The sequence below is a fragment of the Lucilia cuprina genome, chromosome 3 (genome assembly GCF_022045245.1).
Source record: "Lucilia cuprina isolate Lc7/37 chromosome 3, ASM2204524v1, whole genome shotgun sequence".
In the NCBI taxonomy this organism is placed as follows: domain Eukaryota; kingdom Metazoa; phylum Arthropoda; class Insecta; order Diptera; family Calliphoridae; genus Lucilia; species Lucilia cuprina.
Window position 1 is genome coordinate 14,413,140 of NC_060951.1, and position 21,693 is coordinate 14,434,832.

Sequence of the window (21,693 nt, forward strand, 5' to 3'; positions counted from 1 at the left end):
AGAACAATAATTGACAATACTTATTTTTATAGTGATCGTGCCTCATTTGACCCTAGCCCCCATACAGACTCTCCTTCAGAAAATGACTTGAAGGTCAAAATTAACTTATAATTACTTATAAAACGATTAAAATCTACATAAATGACTTTGCATTAGACGTAAATTCATCTACCAAAATTTATAAGGATAGGCCCATATTTACCCCTTCTCCCCTATGAACCCTCTTGTAGAAAACCTCTCTTTTTTGTCAACAATAAGTAAAAATAATTCACAATAAAACAAATTAAATGCTTTATTTAAAAAAAAATTCAAAATTTTAACATACTGACTGGTGTAGGGTATCATATGGTCGGCATATCCGACTATAAATTCATACTTGTTTTAACGTTAGCGTGTTTTAGGCAGACAGACAGTCGGACAGAAAGACGGGCTTAGCTAAATCTTCAGAATTTTATTAGGACCTAGAATATGTACACTTTTTTGGTGTTACACAAACAATGACAAACTTATATATACCCTCTAATGGTGGTGAAGGGTACAAAAAAACATTAACAGGACGCGTGGTGTATAACATGCGGTTTGTAATGCGTCAAATGCGTTGCCGCATTAACGCGTGTTGTGTACTTTCACTTTTATTAATTCACCACTGTATAATATATTTTATTCTGGGAGTTATTTTGACATGACCTTTAACGGTTGTAACAGGATAGTATTTTGTGAGTACATATTCAACAATACATTTATTTTCAACTATGGGTTTATCGACTATTGTTTTTTTGTATTTTATAGATACTTGTTTAAGGAAAATTTTAACTTAAAAAGTGCAATGTAAACATATAAAAATGTTATTTTTAAATTACAATACAATAATTAAAACTGTAAAACAAGAAAAGTGAATGCATTTATATCCTAAAAAGCTACATTTATATATGCTACAGTGTTTTATAAAAGACAAATCAAATATAATATGAGTACTCCGCCTACATATAAGTATTTGAAATGTCTATACTATTTCATTGAATGAATCGATAAAGGATATGTTCGTAAAGAATTTTGTGTGTAAACATATTTTCATAAACTAAATTAAAATATAACTAAGCTTAGTTATTTCTATAAAATTAAGAAGTCAATGATAATTAAAATGAATTCATTACTAATTCGGGTTATTCTTCAACTTGCTATTCCGTGTAAGTAACTCAAACATTTTATTTCTTTAATTAAATTAATAGGAATTCGATCATTTGCTTTTAAAAGGTCATATCTTAAAATGCTTAGTATAATATAATGGGTATACATTTTTTCATTAATTCAATAATTAGACTTTTAAAAGCAAATTAACCATATTTTTTAGAGTTATTGAATTAATCACCCAGCAGTTTTATAAGATCTTATTTCTTGTTGTTAAGTTTTTCCCAATAATGAAAATTATTTTTCATTCATCAGACATTTTATAAAAAATAATTCCATGTTTAAATTGAATTTGCAAAACAACATTGCTAAACTTAAACCCCTTCTCAATATACCAAACTAATATTGTTAACAATTCATAACATAACATATAAATTCAAAAGTTACAAAAAATCAAAATCTACTTTGTTGTTATGACCGACGATATACCCTGAACCACCCAGCAAAAAAACTGTTTAGACTGTCATCACAACCCAGCAAAAAAAGACGTGCAAAAAAGTAGTAAATGCATGGGTTCAACTGATAGTGAAAAATGCATGATCGTCATTAAAATGAGTGCTTATAACTAATTAACATTCGATGATTCTAATGTGAATTTTCATTGGTGCACTATATGTATTTTAAAACGTGTTTTTAGTGTGATATTACTCAAATTTTATACGATAACAAAATAAAACATTCAGATTAAAAATATTCAATTTTCAAATCCGTTAAACATTCAACAAACATATTTTCGTATTTTCTTCTCTTATTAAACTAGATGATAAAATGAATTTAATATTACTAATTTTAACAAGTATTAAGACAAAAATCTAATAAAATTAATAGGTATTATTTTTAATATTTATTGAATGAAATTGATCGTTCTTTTTTTTTTGAATCATAAGATATGTAGTGTGAGTATTACAATTCCTATAATAGAGTTTCACATGAGTGAATTGGGCAATTGCAATTTTTCATTCCTTAACTTATGACAAATTTTGTGGAATTTTGGAATGTATTTAAAACGCATTACCTAGAGTACGTACTAAACAAAACGTGAAAAAATCCCTTCTTCTTGAACAACTTTAAATTTTTTGCTGGGAACTAGTAACCCGAACTGATTCTAATTCAGGTGAAAACCCTATGAATTTTACATTTGCGTGTCATTGGAGAGATTTTGTTCATTTTTGGCAACTTTGAACTTATCTTTAGAAGCTGTAAAAATCCGATATTTATATGTCAAAAATAAACCAAATTCTTTCAATGAAACGCTGATGTAAATTTAATTGGTTTTTCATCAAAATTTGAAGTATGTACGTCGAATATGTTGTTTGTAATGACTTTTCTACATATCTTTCTTAATTTTTAACTAAACAGGACGTGTTTTTTTACTGGATTATTTTTTTAATAATAAAGAATTAAATTTGATTTTTACTTGTAATCTGGTATGATTTTATTTAATGTTGAAAAAAAGTTATTTTCTTCAAGAGGGCTCAAATCGGAGTAAAATTTTTTTTCATATTTTTCATATTTCAGTGTTTATTTTGTCATTAATATTTTACATTTGGCTTAGTACAGTAAAGAGTTTAGGAACAACGTTCATTTTCTACTTAGTAATTATTTCAAAATTTAATATATACAAAAATGTTTTAATAATTATTAAAGGAAGGTAAAAATTTAACAAAAACCTTTTTAAAGTTTGGTATAGATAAAAAACTTAAACTAGGTGTAAAATAAATAAAAGCAAAAAATTAAGATTGTATCAGATCATTTAAGTGGAAATTATAAGTTAGTCTTTCAATTTTAACATGTACGAGATCAAGGTTGGCGAGAGTATGTAAACGTTGCATTGAGTAATGCCAAGGTAGATTATAAATTAATTTTAATAGTTTATTATGAGCAATTTGGACTTTATTTATGTGACATTTTGGAGACGTCGACCATACTGGGGCGCCGTAAAACAACAATGGGTGAAAAATTGATTTTACAATTAATTTTTTGTTGTTTAAACCAAGTTCAGATTTTCTGTTTATAATTGGGTACATCATTCTAGTTATCACATTAATTTTGTTGAGCAAATATGAAATATGTTCATTAAAACAAAGTTTGGTGTCGAGGATTATGCCAAGATACTTAATTTTATTTTCCCAATAGACGTTGTGGATCATAAATTGAAGTGGGTTTTGTGGTGTAAAGCAGTCCTTTCTCTTTCTCGTAAAGATAAATGGCTTGTGTTTTTTCTGGATTTACCATTATATTCCATTTGCTAAAATAGCTGTGCAGCTCAGTTAGCGCTATTTGTAAATTAGTTGAAATACTAGTGGCGAGTACATCTGAGCAAAGTATAGATGTATCGTCTGCGAATATTGATGTACTGCAATTTTGAAAATTAGGTATATCTGCAGTGAAGATGTTGTATAAAATGGGTGACAAGCAAGACCCTTGAGGACAACCTGCTTTTATATTTGTTCGTTGGAAGTGGACCGAACCTAAATAAACTTTAAAGGACCTGTTATAAAGGAAAATCTTTATAATCTTGATTATTTCTGATGAAAAATTTAATTTCTTTAATTAATATATAAGGTTATTATGCCATACGGAATCAAATGCGGCTTTTATATCTAGGAGAACCAAAGTATAGATGTATCGTCTGCGAATATTGATGTATTGCAATTTTGAAAATTAGGTATATCTGCAGTGAAGATGTTGTATAAAATGGGTGACAAGCAAGACCCTTGAGGACAACCTGCTTTTATATTTGTTCATTGGGAGTGGACCGAACCTAAATAAACTTTAAAGGACCTGTTATTAAGGAAAATCATTATAATTTTGATTATTTCTGATGGAAAATTTAATTTCTTTAATTAATATATAAGGCTATTATGCCATACAGAATCAAATGCAGCTTTTATATCTAGGAGAACCATTCCAGTAGATTTTCCATATTGAAAGTTATTTTTTCACTAGATAGCGTATTTTAATCAGAGGTTGAGTTGTGTTGTGTTCTTCTCTGAAACCGAATTGTTGTACAGGGAGAATATTGTTCAAGTCAATAAATTCATTTAGTTTCTCCTTTATAATTTTTTCCAAGATTTTGCTAATTGAAGACAGTAAACTAATTGGTCTATACGATGTGGGACATTCTGCGCTCTTATTTGGTTTGAGTATTGGTATAGTTTTTGATAATTTCCAAGCAGTAGGATAGTAACATAATTTTAAACAGGCATTAAACAAGTTGGTAAGATAAGTATTTTCAGGCATTTGTTGTTTATCAAATCTATTCCAGATGATTTTTTGTTCTTAACTTTTTTAAATATATCGCAAACTTTATTTCGGGAAGTAAAATACGAATTTGTTAATATTGGTACTTCAGAATCAATTTCATTCACAACGTTGTTTACTTCAGCAATAGATGAAATATTATGATTTGACTCAAAAACTTTTGCCAAAATTTCACATTTTTCTTGCTGAGTGTAACAAGCTACCCCATTGTATTTTAGTATTGGCATAAATTTTGATTTATTTTTCATCAGTTTTGCCACTTTCCAAAAAGGAGAAGATGATTTATCCATAGACGACAGAAAATTATTCCAGCTTTCATTGCTAAACTGTTCTATTTCCTTTTTAATTTTTTATATTTAATCGGGTCATTTGGCGATGATCTTCTATATCTCTAAATCTTTTCCAGTTACGCCTATAAATGTTTCTAAATTGTATCATTCTTTTTATATGGTTTGGTAGTGGTTTGATAGGAAGTGAAATTTTACGCCTTGGTATCGAATCTTCTATAGCCATTTCTATACATGAGCTAAACTGATCTAACAATTGGTCTATCTGAGAGGTGTTAGTTATTTCATTGGTACTAATAACGGGAAGATTTCTGTTCATATATTTACTTAAGCGAGACCAGTTTGCTTTATTAAAGTTATAGTACTCATTTTTTATTTCCTCGTATTTTAAGTTTATTATCGTGTTGATTGGAAGATGATCCGAACTTAAATCGTTTGAAACTTTTACTGCTGTCATATTTTGCGATATATTTGTTAAATAAAAATCTAGTGTAGAAGGTTGTTTATTTGGATCTGCAGGTATGTATGTGTGTTCATATAAAATATTACCGCAACAGTTATTACGTTGACATCCCCAATATCTATGTCTACAATTAAAATCGCCGCCTAAAATGTATTTATTGGTGAAGCTAATAAGCTTCCGAAGATCTGATTTGAAAGTTTGTGTTTTATTTTGGGTTGAGCTAGCGGAACCTCGTGGAAAATAACAGGAAAGTATATTAATAAAGTTATCAGCTAAAAAAACTTTTATTCCAATATTCTCAATTAGAGCTGTATTTGTTATGGGTAATAACTGATGTTTTTCTTTACAAGTTTAGCAACACCTCCTCCTCTACTTTGGTGACGATCATATCTATAGCAATAAAAATTTCTGAGTTTTAATGAAACTGTGTCGTTAAGCCAAGTTTCACATAACAGACAAATGTCAACATTTTGATCTTCTAAATGTTTTAACAGTTCTTCTTTTTTGTTTCGAATACCTCGGGCATTCCATGATGTTAGATTGATGTAATTGCTCATGAATATAGAAATTTGCAAGCGAGATTTGTAACAACCTCGAATTGCTCTTCACGAGACTTACAATTTTTAAGACCTGAAATAAGTTCAAAAGTGAGCTTTTTAATTTCATCGAACGAAAACAAATTTGCGTTATTTGTAACATTGTTTATATTCCTTGTGTTATAAACGTTAGGCTGTGAAATAGGTCGTTGACTTTGATGTAATGAATTCGGAAAGTTTATGTTGTAATTATTTTCATTGCTGTATGTACGGCTTCTAAGGAGTGAGATCGAAAAATTCTTAACGCACGTTTTTCATTACATTTTTCAACCAAAGTATTATTTGATTTTTTTTTGATCAAGTTACCTTTGAAAAACATGTCAGTTATTATGTGTAATGTCAATTTTATTAATTTTTTTGTAAATCTGATTAAAATGAGTGATCAGAAAAAAGTGCGTACTGAAATTATTAAATATTTTCAACTAAACCCAACTTGGTCTTACAAAAAGTTGGCCAAGCATACAAAGGTCTGCCGTCAAACTGTTTCCAATGTTATTAAACAGTACCGGGAGAACTTGTCAGTTGATAGAAAACCTGGTTCAGGTAGAAGGAATGGTCCACATGATGTTTCTAAAGCCAAAAAATAGAACGCATTTTCAAAAGAGCTCCCAACACATCCAGTAGGAAAGCAGCTCGGTTAGCTCAGTGCTCGGACTATTTGGTACGAAAAGTTAAAGCTAATGCAGGTTTAAAAACATACAAGGCTCAAAAAGTTCCTGACAGGAACGGTGCTAAAAATTTAGAGGCCAAAAACAGAGCACGGAAATTGAAGTCAAGTTTTATAAAAAAATATTCTTGCTGCATAATGGATGACGAAACGTATGTTCTGACAGATTTTTCGCAACTTCCAGGTCAAAAGTTTTATGTTGCTGATGCTCGAGGGAATGTTGAAGAAAAGTTTAAGACCCAAAAGCAGACAAAATTTCCCAGAAAGTTCTTGGTATGGCAAGCAATATGCAGTTGCGGCAAAAGAAGCCAATCATTTGTTACAACGGGCTCTATAAATACCGAAATTTACATCAAGGAATGTTTACAAAAAAGGCTGCTTCCATTCATAAGACTTCATAATGTGTCCACTTATTTTTGGCCTGACTTGGCATCCTGTCACTATGGTAAACAAGCCCTTGAGTGGTACAAGAACAATAATGTGGTATTTGTACCAAGAGAGGCAAATCCTCCAAACTGCCCGGAGCTAAGGCCAGTGGAGAGATATTGGGCTCTTGTTAAAAGAGAATTGAAGAGTACAAAAAAGGTGTCCAAAAGTGTGGTAGATTTTAAACGGAGATGAACTACATGTTCGAGCAAAGTGACAGAAAGCACTATAAAAACGTTAATGGAAGGGTTTCCGAAAAGGGTTCAAAATTTCATCACTAGTGATTAAAACTATAAAAATATTTTTTTGTTGTAAATTGCAATAATAATTTGAATCAAATAAAAAAAAAAAATAAAGCTGTAAGTTTAGTGGTTTCTTTTTTATAAACATATATGTATGTTAAGAATTTTTCGATCTCACTCCTTATCTCTTGGAATTTTTGGTGAGGCACGAGTTTTCATTTGAATATAGGTTTCTCTACTGGGGCAATTAGGAGACATTGATTTATGAGATCCATTGCAATTAGCACATTTCTCGAAAGTTGCATTACAATCTTTTGTTTGATCCAAACCTAATAGTACCGCCTTATAAGGCTTTTCATCTTTGGCAGCATATGTAAAATGCTCATATTGAAATTTTTCTGTAAGTGCTTTGCAAATTACATCAAAATCTTCTTTTTTAGTGCAAAAAATTTTTAAGAGAATGCGTTTTATTTTTGACATCCAACTATCGAAATTTTACTGCTTCTAAAACTAAGAAAAGATATACATAGTTCAGAGTTAAGAAATATGAACAACATCCCTCCAATGACACGTTAATGTAAAATTCATGTTTTTTTATCCGAATGTGAAGCACTTCGGGTTACTAGTTGTGATGAAAATACTACATCTTTTTATACACTTTTTTGCTGGATAGCTGTAATTAATGCATTTAAATCTGCACATAAATGATATGAAATATATAAAAAATTTATTTATTTAAACAATAGAACTTATTTAAACAAAACTAAATTATAGTTTTAATAACAAAACAATAATCAGTTCTAAAGTTTCAATAATTGAGAAGTTTTATACGTTTTTATGAATATACAGTATCGGCCTGTAACAACAAATTTGTGCATTATTAATTAAAGAAAAAAATTAATTATATTCATATTCTTCAAAACTTCATTGGTCAAAACATTAGCACCACCATAAAATTTATTTATTAAATTCTCAGAATTTTAAAATGGAGTGAAATGGAAAGAATTGTTTATGAACAGATAGAATTATACTGAAATAAGTTAAATTTAATATTAAAAGTTCAACAAATGTCAAAATTCAGACCTCCGTAGGGATATTTCAGTTGGAGTAATTTGACCTAGTAGAATAATGGCATCAAAATGTCACATACAATCTTCACTTTTTTATTTTTTCACAAAATAAATACATATTTCCGCAAAAAAGGATAATAAAATAAATAAATAAAAATTTTCTTCATTTTATAAGAATTTTATGTTATATTTTTTTACAATAAGAGTGTTAAAAGCAATTTATTGTTAAAAGTAAATTTTTGATATGAGTTGAATAAAATTTTATTAGCTCATTGGGCAACATAAATTTCTGACAAATGAAAATAAAACAAGTATGAATGTATAGTCGGGCGAAGCCGACCATATGATACCCTTCACCAGTCAGTATGTTAAAAATGGGGATTATTTAAAAAAAATAAATCATTTGATTTGTTTTTTAACTTTATTTCAGAAATTTTTTACTTTTTTTTTTTTGAAAAAAGAGATTTTTTACAAGAGGGTTCAAAGGGGAGTAAGGTAAAATATGGCCCTATCTTTATAAATGTTGGTAGGGGAAGTTAAGTCTACTTCAAAGTTATTTATGTAAAAATGTAGGGTATAAATATCATAATCTCTTTGTAAGTCTATTCGTTTGTTTGTTCGTCAATCACGGCTAAACAACAGAACCGATTTGCTTGAAATTTTAACATTGGTAGATCTCTTATTGGTTTTATAGGCTATACACTCAAACCTCGTTTTATGCAATTAATTCGTTATGCAGAAAAACGCATAAGTCGAATTCGCACAAAACGATACACCAGCTCCATACAAAATATAGTAATTGGGTATTTAATAAAAAAGCGCATTATTTCAAATTATTCCCTCAAACAAAATCTCATAAAAAATCAAAATTAGTACTTTTGAGCCTAAATGCCAATTATTGTCTTTACTAAAGCCAAAATATATTCCATTAAAGTTTTTAAGGTTGCAGAAATATGAATTAGCATAGTACTGTAGCGAAAGTTTGACCAAAAGGGGACAAAAAATAGGACAAACTTTTATGCTTTGAGACCAATTTTTCTGTTCCAAAGCAACTACGCCTATTTATTGTATAATAAATGTGCATATTTTTGAAGCCAATCAAAAGGTGAAAAACGGGTAAAAAAGGAATTCTGTATTTGGGCTAGGGTCAAATGAAGCCCTATCATTACAAAAATCGGTAGTGTCATTTATAGTTCTATAAATCTAAGTAATGATTCTAAGCCGATTGTATGTTACAAAAATCAGCACAAACCCAATATACTCTCCCCACTAAAGTGGTGAAGTGTATAAAAATTACAAAACAAAAAATTAATAAATGAAAGACAAAAATTTTAAAATTTACACTTTAATTTCAAAATCCACTTCATATTAAAAAAAGATTTATTTATAAAATTCATAAAGGATGAAAAAGCAGTTTTTTTATTGGATGTGTTAAATTTTCGGGATTAATCAGTGAAAATTGTCAAAATTTATCACAGCAAGGAAAGATATCATTTGGCACACCAAAATTTAAAAATTTTCACACCATAGAAAAATTACAATCCAACGTAGAACTTTGTTATCATTTGGCACACACTCTAAATTGTACTATTTCCGTATTAGTATTAATTAAGATATTTTCACACTACAATACTAGGTATTAATACTTGTCAAAAATGATTGTATCATAATACAATTTTCTAATCTATACATAATTTGTAATTTAATTTTCAAAAATAATACTGATTTTTTTGACATACGGTCGATATTCATAAATTGTTTAAAACAATTCAAAAACTTTTTATTTGTATACGTATTTGTTATGTATTTTATAATTGCAATAAAAAACAAACAAAGAGTATAAAATATATTAAAAACATGAAAAATAGATAAACGATTGAAAATTGGTGAAAAAATATTACAAATATTATAGTGCAAACATCAAATGTATTTTTTACCCTTCACCTTCGTAAGAAGGGTATATATAGGTGTTCATGCGTGAAATAAAACGAAAAGTGATTTTAAAATTTTGTTTAAACAAAAATATTTCTTTATTAAATATTACCTTGTGTTTGTGGATGATTTATACGAAACGTATATGCTAACGATTAGGAAACTAATAATAATTTTTTTTGGCAGAAAGTGGCGAACAATATTTAAGCCGCTAACGGTTTTACTCGTTGGAATTTAGAAAAATATCCTCACCCAAGGGTGTACTAAATCCTAACAAGTATCAAATAATCAGAAAAAAACGTAAATACACGTACAAAATTAAACGAACTTAAACATTGCCGGCCACCTTGCAACAACATAGAACGTTGCAACCATTAAATAAACTAAAGAGGTAAAATCTAATAAAGAATAAAGAGCTTAAAGTAATAGGTTTTTTTCATTTATTTAATTAATATTTCATTTAATTTTTTTCCAAAAAACAAATTGGTCATAGGACCAAAAAACCAGACCAGCTGGTAAAAGATGGGATATGGTTTTAAATCAGACCATGAACTGGGCTACTTAAAGAGAGGCTTGACCAGAAATGACCCAACCAAAAATGGTGTATTGAGCCATTGGAAGTCCCGGGTTCGAATAAATTTTTCCCTTTAAAACCTGTGGTGCAATTTCCGGACCAATGACAAGCGCGACTTTGCAGGTACATTAAAACTAGGATCTCCCAATTGCAGTCCAGGAAAATGGATCTTAACCGAGTCAGATAAGGATTGCAACGGTGTTTTAATGCCTAGCATTTTTTTACTTTAACTGTAAACGTAATATTTTGCGTTGAGTCATATTGTGAGCAAATGTTCACTCGACATATCTTGTCGGCACCAACATTGGTCACGGGCAGTTTTAGACTTGCAACTAAAGAGGAGCAAATATAGCTCATACTGCAGCAAAGGTCTAAAACTGCCCGTACCCGAATGCTCTTTTTTGAGCCAAGCAACAAAACGGTTGCGGTTGGTGAGAATGTCACGACATGAATCAACGGCACCGAAAGACATATTCTGAAATTTTCGACAACCCGTTAGTCGATGACGTCGCTTACAAATAGGGCAATTTTGTCGATCGCTTACTGAATTCGCGACCGGATTCGAACCTGAGGCTTCCGTGGCACCTGATACGGGATCAGGATTTTGCATTGGTGCGGCTTCTGGAGCCGGTACTGCTATAAGGGCAGACAGTTGCTCAGGTGAGGTCAAATGTACCTCTTGAGCTGAAACCACTGCAGGTACAGTGGAGTTTTCGTTGGAGGTCAATGGGACCTCTGGTGCAGGGACCACGAAGACTTGTGGTTTTTCCACGGCGGCGATACTTGTGGCGCCATCGTCCGACATGTCGGTAGAACCCGGTTGATTCGTGGCTGCTGCTGTGTCAACCTCCATTGTCTCATCATATTCCTCAAGGAGAGCAGCTTCAGACATGGCCATAATACGATCCATAGTGCTAGGAAACAATGAAGGTTAAAAATACTCTTTTAAAATTATTCACTGGTCAAAACGACCAGTTTGGTAATTGGTCGCTTTATAACCCCGTTTTCAGTACGTATGTCCGCGACGCGTACGTGATGGTCACTTCCTGGATAAGTCCGAACTACTCTTCCCATTTTCCAAGAAGTGGGTGTCATTTGCTCATTTCGAATGACTACTAAATCTCCGGTGCTTATATCGCGTTCCGAATACTTCCACTTGTAACGTTTGTGAAGTCCTGACAAGTATTCTTCCTTCCATCGACGACAGAAATGCTGAGTCAAGGCCTTTACTTTCCGATACATATTTAGAAGATTTAGCGGAGATTCGTAAATCGAAGGTTCAGGTGGAGCTAATAGTGGAGACCCTATTAGGAAATGTCCTGGTGTAAGAGCCACTATTTCATTAGGCTCGTCACTCATAGGACAGGCAGGTCGAGAATTTAGACATGCCTCAATTCTAGCGAGGACCGTCGAAAGTTCTTCAAAAGTGTATTTTCCGGAATGGGCTTCTTAACGGAAGTGAAGTTTAAAACTTCGAACTCCATCTTCCCATAAACCACCCAGGAATAAAACTCCAAGAAAGGCCCTTGATGACGTACGTCGTACACATCCTAGCCCTACACTCTCATAAAAAGGTTTTAAACTCTCGTTCTAGCTCTCTAGAAGCTCCTACAAAATTCCTACCGCGTCTTGATATAAATCGGTTAAATGCCGCTAAGAATTTATCAGTTGATAAATCCGAAGTTACTTCTAGATGTATGGCTTTCGTGGAAAAACATACAAAGATACATACATAGGCCTTTATGATCTGACACGATCTACCATTTAAATTTCTCATATCAAATGGGCCAGCGAAATAAACTCCAGTTGTCGTTAACAGTCGATCTAAATCAGTCCGTTCTGGAGGTAAGGCAGCCATAATTTGAGTGCAAGCTCGTTTACGATCTAAGATACATTTCTTACACTTATTTACCACAGTCCGAACAAGGGTTTTTGCACGAGGAATCCAATATTCGATTCGTATTATTCGCAGCATAAGTTGATTTCTTATGAATAAATTCCGCTAAAAGAAGAGTGAAACGACATGCATAGGGCAATAAAATTGGATGCCTTTACGTGTAAGCCAATGAAGGTGATCTAGCCAATCTACCGTTAAGTCTCATGACACCTTCCTTGTCAAGAATAGGATTTAAGGGCAACAGACTACTTTTGAAGAAATTGGTCTTTTTCCAATAGACTCTTGTATTCTTCCGTAAATTTTACCTTTTGAGCCACAATGGCCAAACGTAGTTTCACATGTCTTATTTCATTATCAGATAGCGTAATTATGTCATACGAATAGCGATTCCTATAAGACGAATGAGTTCTATGGAAAAATCTAAAAACAAAAGATAGAACTCTGATAGCACGATCAAGTGACGAAAATCTATCTAACACATCCTCATAGTTTGTGAAGAAAGAGGCATGAGATTTCACATTTCGAGATTCTAGATCGGTATCCAGCATAGCTAGGCTTTTCAAATTCCATGTAGACTTTTTCTCTATAAGGCAATGTGGACCATTCCACCAAAGTGAGCTCTGAGCTAAAATTGAAGGAGTAACTCCCCTACTTCCTAAATCTGCTGAATTGTCCTCAGATCAGATCAGATAAAGTAATCGATTGAATCGGGGCTACTTTCGTCTTAAAAGTGAGCAAATTTTAATAAATTTTCCCTCTGGGTGTTTCCACCCGAATACTTATATATCACCCCCGCATATGCCTTTTCGAGGCATCAAAAAAAACATGAAATTCAACTGAGGCTTCTGGTTCATAATGAACCCATCGAGGAATTTCGATACTACTGACATCATGATATGAAGTCACAAATTTCTCCCATTCGGACAGCGTTGAAACTTTAAGATTCTCATCCCAATGTATCTGATACTGCCAAATTTTTTGCATAATCATTTTTGCCACAATTATAACGGGTCCTAACCAACCTACTGGGTCAAATAATTTAGCTATTGTCGATAAAACTTCCCGCTTAGTATATGTTGAATGCCATGCTATGGGATCCACTTTAAAATAGAACGCGTCTAAATGAGCATTCCATTGGGGTCCCAGCGTTTTCGAACTACTCGCTTCGACAAAAACTAAAAGTTTTTCAGCTACCAAATGTTTTGGGTGAAAACCTGCTAAAATTGTCCTATTATTCGAAGTCCATTTTCGAAGATTAAACCCTGCTGATGATAATGCCGCTTTAAGTTGATCAAGAGCAATCAAAGCGGTTTCAACATCATGTGTCCCCGTTAGTACGTCGTTAACGTACATACCTTTACGTAAAATTTGCGAGGCAATTGGATATTGACTCTCACAATCATCTGCCTACTGTAACAAACTACGGATGGCCAGATAAGGCGCACATTTGACGCCAAAGGTCACAGTCTGTAATTCATACTGCTTATATCCTCTGTCGGAGAATCGCGAAACAAAATACGCTGAAAAGGAGTATGAGACTGGTCAAGCCTTATCTGTCGACACATTTGAGTAATATCGCAATTAAACACGAATCTAAAAAATCGCCAACGCAAAATAAGTAGGACTAAATCAGCTTGAAGGGTAGGACCGACCAACAAACAATTATTCAAATTAAGCCCATTTGAGGTTTTATTTGACGCATTAAAAACTACTCTTAACTTAGTAGTTTTTCGATCCAATTTGATTACTGGATGGTGCGGCAAATAACAAGAGGAAATAGAAGACGAGGTCTCCATTATAGGCCTCATGTGATCCAAAACTAAATATTCTCTTACTACATCGTCATACATCTTCTTTATCTCTGGTTTTCTCCACAATGAAGCTTCTGTCCTCAAAAATTGCGCCCTAACATTTTGTTTTGAAGAACCTAACGACATCTTTTCCGGAAATCAGATTTAAAAGGAAGTGTGACAATGTATCGTCCATCAGGTCCTCTACGAGTTGTGGCCTTGTAAATTTCTTCACACATACGATCAAGCGGGGACATAATTTTTCTTTTCGACGTTTCTTCCAGCTCCCAAAAACAGAATAATTAGGTAAATCTCTACAAAGTTTATCTGATAAGACAAAAGAAGATAAGATACCAGAAATATTCGGTATAACGAGAGAGAAGTGTCAAAGGGAGAGGCTATTTGGATCGAGCAAAGTTTGGTTAACACCAGAAACTTGGCATTTGTCAAATGCGCCATAATCTTTAACTGATTCTGCAGGCGTTCCGAAATAAACGATGTTTCAGAACCAAATTCAATAAGGGCTTGAGCCAGGTATTTCATACCTTGGTGAAGTATATTCATCAAAGCGCTTTTAATTGGTTATTAACCAACATTCTCATATGCTGCCTTTAATTCTTGCCAAGCCATTTGAAACCCTTTTTTTTTAATTTTGTCCGTCCACGTAAACAAATGCGCAGTTGATAATTTACGTAGTAATAAATGAGATTAAAACAAGTGTCAAATTAAATTGGCGTTGGCAAATACAAAAGTACACAAGTAATATTTTTTTGTAAATGTGTATATGTGTGTGTTTATTTACACTTTTATTTAAATAAAGAAAATAAAAATTGCACACTTTTATTTTATAAAATATTTACTGCACTTTTCAAAATCAAGTACGCACCTTATTATTTGTTTTGCTATTCCAAAAAATTAAATTTCTCTGATGAAGTTTACAAAATGTCCAAATAAATATGGCGATCTTGTGATGAAACAAATAAAACAAAAGAATACCAATTAATTTGTGGTGTACCTATAAGCGGCAAATTAAATCCGGCTCTATTGGACCAAAATGTTCGTGCGTGAAATAAAACGAAAATTGGTTTTAAAATTTTGTTTAAACAAAAATATTTCTTTATTTAAAATTACCTTGTGTTTGTGGATGATTTATACGAAACGTATATGCTAGCGATTAGGAAGCTAATAATAATTTTTTTGGCAGAAAGTGTCGAACAATATTTAAGCCGATACCGTTAGCGGTTTTACTCGTTAGAATTTAGAAAAATATCCCCACCCAAGGGTGTAAAAAAAGGATGTGTACTAATCCTAACAAGTATCAAATAATCAGAAAAAACGTAAACACACGTACAAAATTAAACGAACTTACACATAAGTTATTCCGGTTCCGTTTGTAATTTCTATAATATAATTTTCCGACCCTATAAAGTATATATCCTTATAGATAGCACAGTCGATTAAGCCATGTCCGTCTGTCTGTTGAAATCAGATTTTAGAGGACCCCAGATATCGGCGAGATCCGAATCTTTAATAATTCTGTTAGACGTGCTTTCGAGAAGATCGCTACTTAAAATCAGAAAAAGGGTCTTTAAATAACGGAGATATGAGCAAACATCCGAGACAACCTCTGAAAATTTCATCAAAAAAGACATACATTTTCTTCATGCTTTGTTAAAAAAGCAACAACAACACTGTGAATTTGAAAAGTATGTATATATGTGTGTGTAGATGTATTTGGCTTTATTCAGCTGTGTATTTTGTTTTGTATGTTTGTACGCTGTTGGCGTCTTTGAGTTATGTATTTTGTTTTCTTTTTGTGAATTCTGTTCGTATATTTGGATGTAGGTAGGTTTTATTGCATTGTTTAGTTCGTTTTTTTCTCTGTTTCGTTATGTATGTTTAGATGTCTGTTGGTTTAATTGCCTTGTGTATTTTGGTTATTTATTTCGTTTAGCGTTGTTGTTGTTCATTTTTTGTTTGCTTTTGATGTAATAATAATGTAGTCGGGTTAAAAATTTTGAATTTATAAAAGTAATATGTTTAAGGGTATATAAGATTCGGCACAGCCGAATATAGCACTCTTGTTCGAATAAATTTTTAAAAATTCGAATTGTTTTCATAATATTTTTAATTTGAAGTATTTTAATACTCAGTATTGTAGTCTGCAAATACCTTAAGCAAAAACTTTTGAAATTATGCATTTTTGCGTGTGTGCAAAAAAGAGGTAAAGAGTTATGTTTTTTTTAATAAAAAGTTTATTTATTAAATTTATATTTACCTTAAAGATTCTCAAAAGGATTTGTGCATTTAACAAAGTGGTCACAATGGCGTTCACTTAACAAGTGTTTCAAAAACAAAAACTATGCAACTAGTTGCGAATTTAGTTATATAGTTAACGGACCCTTTCCTGGTGAGTGCGAAAGAGAGTCGTGATTTTCGTGACATATGTCGCACTTCACCAACGACACGCACTCAATAGCATATGAACAATATGAACAACATGTACACTGCAGTCGTAAAATTAAATTAAAATGTAGTGTCCGACCGAACGTTCGGGTACGTGTTCGGAGTTCGGTAAAAAGTGAGGTTCGGGCAATGTTTGGTGAAATTTTGACCGAACACCGAACACCGAACGCCGAACTTTTTATAAAATGTTTATTTATCATATTTTTAATTCATTAAAAAGTTTTAAAAATACTGAAAATTTGTTTACAGAAGTTATCATACATGCTGGCTGTACAATAAATTTCAGATATACATAGGTACTAAACGTCTTTTTAACTATTCGTTTTTTCGGCTGATTTGAAAAACTGTTAACCAGAAAGTGATTAAAAAGCTAAGAAAAGTGAAACCTTTGATCTCATTTGTAACATTAAAAATTTCTAGGTAATTATTCTCAAACGATCTAGTCACGACTGTCAGTCTCTTAAAAGAACGGTAGGACCTAAACTATTGTTGCAGTTTGATTGGTATTTAAAATGGACAAAATCGGTTTACATTTGGACATGGCCTCCATGTAACGTTCGCTTTAGAAAATGAATAACGTTCTTAACAGGCTTAAGGCTTAGTATTTGTATGAAATTATACTTAAATTTTTTTATGAACCAAAATTTCATATAAATCGGCAAATTGAAATTTGCGAATTGTGTTAAGTATTGTAAGTATATTATATTTATATTATATACATTTTTAATTTTTTAAGAATCTGTAATTTTACTAATTCGATAAATTAATTTCGATACATATTTAATATGAAATTTTGATTACCCTGGATCATAATATGATCATGTATAACAATATTATGATAAATACAAAAATATCATGATGAAATATTTTGACGGATAATATGATATTTTGAAATTGTTACAATAACGATAATATGTTTAGACTACAATCATAATTTTAACCACTACAATGTTTTTTCCCTTCATGTTTTTACAGAGAATTATATCGTTGTCAATAAATCGTTAAAAAAAAACAAAAATAAAAGTGGTTTGTTATTAGAAATTTATCACTCTCTGGAATTCGGAATTTTTTGATAATTGACCCAATTGCTAATTAAAGACCCTCTTCAAAAAATCTTCCGTATGTTCATATTTTGGTTTTAAATGTTATAAATTTAATACTTTTTAGTCATAAATGCGTTTTCCATTTAAAAAAAGTTTGTGTTCACCGAACTCTGAAAATCGAACATAGTTCGGGTTCGGCCGAAATTTAAAATTTACCGAAGTTCGGTTTTGGTGATCGGTACCGAACGAAATTTTGAGTTCGGTCGGACTCTATTAAAATGTCTCCAAATGATACAGTTGGTCAAATACTCCGACTTCCCAAGTCTGCTGGGTTGTCTTCAGATTTGACATGGTGCCAATTATGTCTTCCGATCACTTCCTGAATTTTACAAACTCGGCTATAAAGGTTGCTCAAAAACAAGGTTCCTTTTTCAGCCAAGTAAGGACGATTGTAGAATCAGTCCTTGCTAGAGTTGCACATGAGTGAATTACATGCAATTTTTCATGTTTCATTTTCAAGTGATGACAAAAATATATGAATTTTGCAATAGTTAACATTATAATTAGGGTTTGAAAAAAGTATGAAAATAATAATAAAAAATGAAAAACGTTTAAATTTTTTTAGTTAAATTTTTTAAGCTTACCTTAAGCCTCTTTTTAATTTGAAATACAATCGAATACAATTGAAATTTGTCTTCAAATACATATACATATGAACGGCTTATTGCAATAACTCGATAAGCCACCCACCATCACAATTTAATTTTATGAGCTTTTTGATTTGTAAGAAACCATATCTATTGTCGCTAAAAGGATTTTTAGCGTTATATGGTAATTTGGCGATATAAGGGTCATGCTTCTTTTTCAATTTAAACTATTTTTGTAAGAAATTTTATTATTATATTAACTCGATATGCCACATATATTTTTTTCACTTTATAAGAATGTCCTTTATAATGATGAAGATAAAAGCGGAATTGATAATATTTTATGTTGTTGTGATAAAACAAAATAAGACAAATATTATAACACAATGAAAAAATTATATACAGTAGTTTTCCGATTTAACGAACCCATATGTTGTCAGGCCTGTTCGTAAAATTGAAAAGTTCGTTATATGCAGTACTAAGTAAAACGTGGGTTTTTGGTAGGGAAATAATTAAAAATAGGTACATAAAATATTTTTTAAATGTATTTTATAAAAATTAATTCTTTTTTTATAAAAATAGCTCAAAACACAAAATTCCGAATCTTATATACCCACCTTCAAACCATATTTGTGTCGAATTTAATAGCCATAAAGTTATTTCTCGAAGTTCATCGCTATACTTGTATTTTTAAGCGAGTAATGAGCGTTGAAGTAATTTTCTTAAGGGGGCCTGATATGGAGGGTAAGGTCAATTATGGACCGATTCCCATAAAATTTGTTAGAGATATCGGTTAGTACTCGGTGTACTCGTATTGTTAAGCGAGTATTGAGCGTTAAATTCATTATCTGAAGGACGGACATAGCTACATCGAACTAAAATTTAATAAGAACCCAGAATGTGTTACAGTTTTGGGTATAAAAGCACCGCTTGCTACAACTTAGGTTATTTGTTATTTTTGATAAATGTCATTTTATCTTCATTTAAATAATAATATTTTTATTAGTTCGTCAAACAGAGTACAAAAAACTAGTTTTGTTCGTTATTTAAGGTAGTCAATAGGAAAAATTAGCTTGTTCGTTAAATGCGATGTTCGTAGAATTGAATGGTCGTTAAATCGAAAAACTACTGTATGTCAAAATCTCTAGAGATATCATTTTTTGAAATAAAAGTGGCATACCATGTTACTGCACAAAAATAATTCCATTTATAATTATATTGTTTTGTTTATAAATTAAATTTCATATTGCGAAAAAAATGGCATATAAAGTTCAAACTATATGGATAATATAAAGTAATACTAAATTACTAAAGACATTTATCGAAACCATTCATGGAAATTTCCATGCATGAAATCTGACGCAACATTGATTGAAATTAGTTCGGATGTTTGAAACGACAATCAAGAAGCAAAATATTAACTGTGCTAAAAATGCAAGTTTATCACAAATTTTAATCTGAACATTAAGTGCAAAACCCAAACCAATGCATTTTTTGTCATTATATTTACAATATTTTTTGCCTATACCAAATCATACTACAGGACCCGTTTTTGCTGTAGAATAATTAAGCTGTGTAATTTATTTTCATTTATAAAGTAACTAAAAATATACCGAAATATAAATTTCATATTGAAAATAAAATTTATATATTTTTTCAGCAAGAACATGATAAGCCACTTTGAAAATGTACTAGAACTTGGTTTTTAAAAATAAAATATATTCAATTATTTCTAGGCAGTAACTTGATAAACCCCAATTTTTTGCTAAAACAATGCTTTCCACTGTATTTATGATTTTCATCTAGTGGCAAGCTATAGCTATGATTATTTAGCGTGTTTAAAGTACAAACTTAAAAATTCCTATTTTTTGAGAATTTTTTAAACTTTAATGTCGATTTACTCAAAATTTTATTTTTGTGGCATACAGAGTTACTGCATTCATATGTATTTGAAAATATATATTATTTTTAATATATGTATATTAGAGTGCACAGTGGGGCAGAATGGAAATTTTTTGGAAATAAATCTGGCATTACTAAACGGCTGATCCGATCGGGATAAAATTTGGCGTGAGCGTAGCCAAGGAGTATTCGAGTTTAAGTTTTGAAGATGAACCCCGCAGATGCCCCAGGGACGGAGCTGTGGAGCTCAAAGTAGGGTACCTACGACATGTAAAATTTTTAAACTCGTGCCATTTTTTTGTTTTTTACCCAAATACAAAGATTTTATATTTTCTGAAAGCGCTCGACGAGATCTTGAAAAAACATGCTTGGACATACTACTTATCTCTTATAATATCCGAGTTATAGGCATTTAAAAATTTAGTGATACAAAATTTACCATACCTTTGTCCGCCTTTTTTTGAATACCGGGCGTAATTTTGGACCAAATGGACTCAATTTTTTCTTGTTAGTTAGACAACAAAATTTCCAATAATATACAAAAAATTTCAGATCAATATCATTTACAGATCCAAAAATATACGTTTTTTAATTTAAAAATTCAAAAAATTTTAGATTTTTGCCGTTTTTTTGCCCAAAATGTGTCTTAACTCTTTTATTAATAAAATAAAATTTTCTTTAAGAACATATAACAATTTTATAGTTTTCTAAAAGGTATCTTCTAAAATCCCAAAGCTGGGATCAGAAAACTGAAAGCAGTTTTGGAAACCTCAATATGTTTTCCATTTACTCCAAAAGTATTTTCCCAGCCCTGAAAGATATGTGGACCCTATGGACAAAAATGTAAAAAATCCCATTATTGGGATTTTCATTCCTATTTTTGGGAATTGCGGGATGCCCTTTGACCTTTTTATTTTTTTTTTTGCATTTTCTTATTTGAAATGACAAATTTAACAAGCGTTGAAGATTTCATTGAATTTTGTTCATAAATAAAGATTTTGTCATATATTACATATTTGTTAAATTTCTAAAACTATGATTTATATCAAAATTTTAATAGGGTCGCAGATAGCTACAACAATTTAGTCCATATTTATCCCTTAATATCTTTTTTTAGTTAGATATGGAAATTCTCGATCCTTTACAAAAAATTTCAAGCCAATATCTCAATTACATTCAAAAATATGTTCATTTAAACCTGTGTCCTTTAATTTCATCTTTTTCATATTTTAGTATTAA

General features: G+C 31.2%; 1 protein-coding gene across 1 annotated transcript in view; it reads left to right on the forward strand.

Annotated features, from left to right (window-relative positions):
* Positions 1-786: 786 nt before the first annotated feature.
* Positions 787-21,693, forward strand: part of LOC111685974 (transmembrane protein 132E) — a 178,878-nt gene continuing 157,971 nt past the window's right edge. Inside the window, exon 1 of the mRNA XM_046946128.1 lies at positions 787-1,187. Coding sequence (XP_046802084.1) covers positions 1,130-1,187 — 58 coding nt within the window. The 5' untranslated portion in view covers positions 787-1,129. The remainder of the gene's footprint in view (positions 1,188-21,693) is intronic.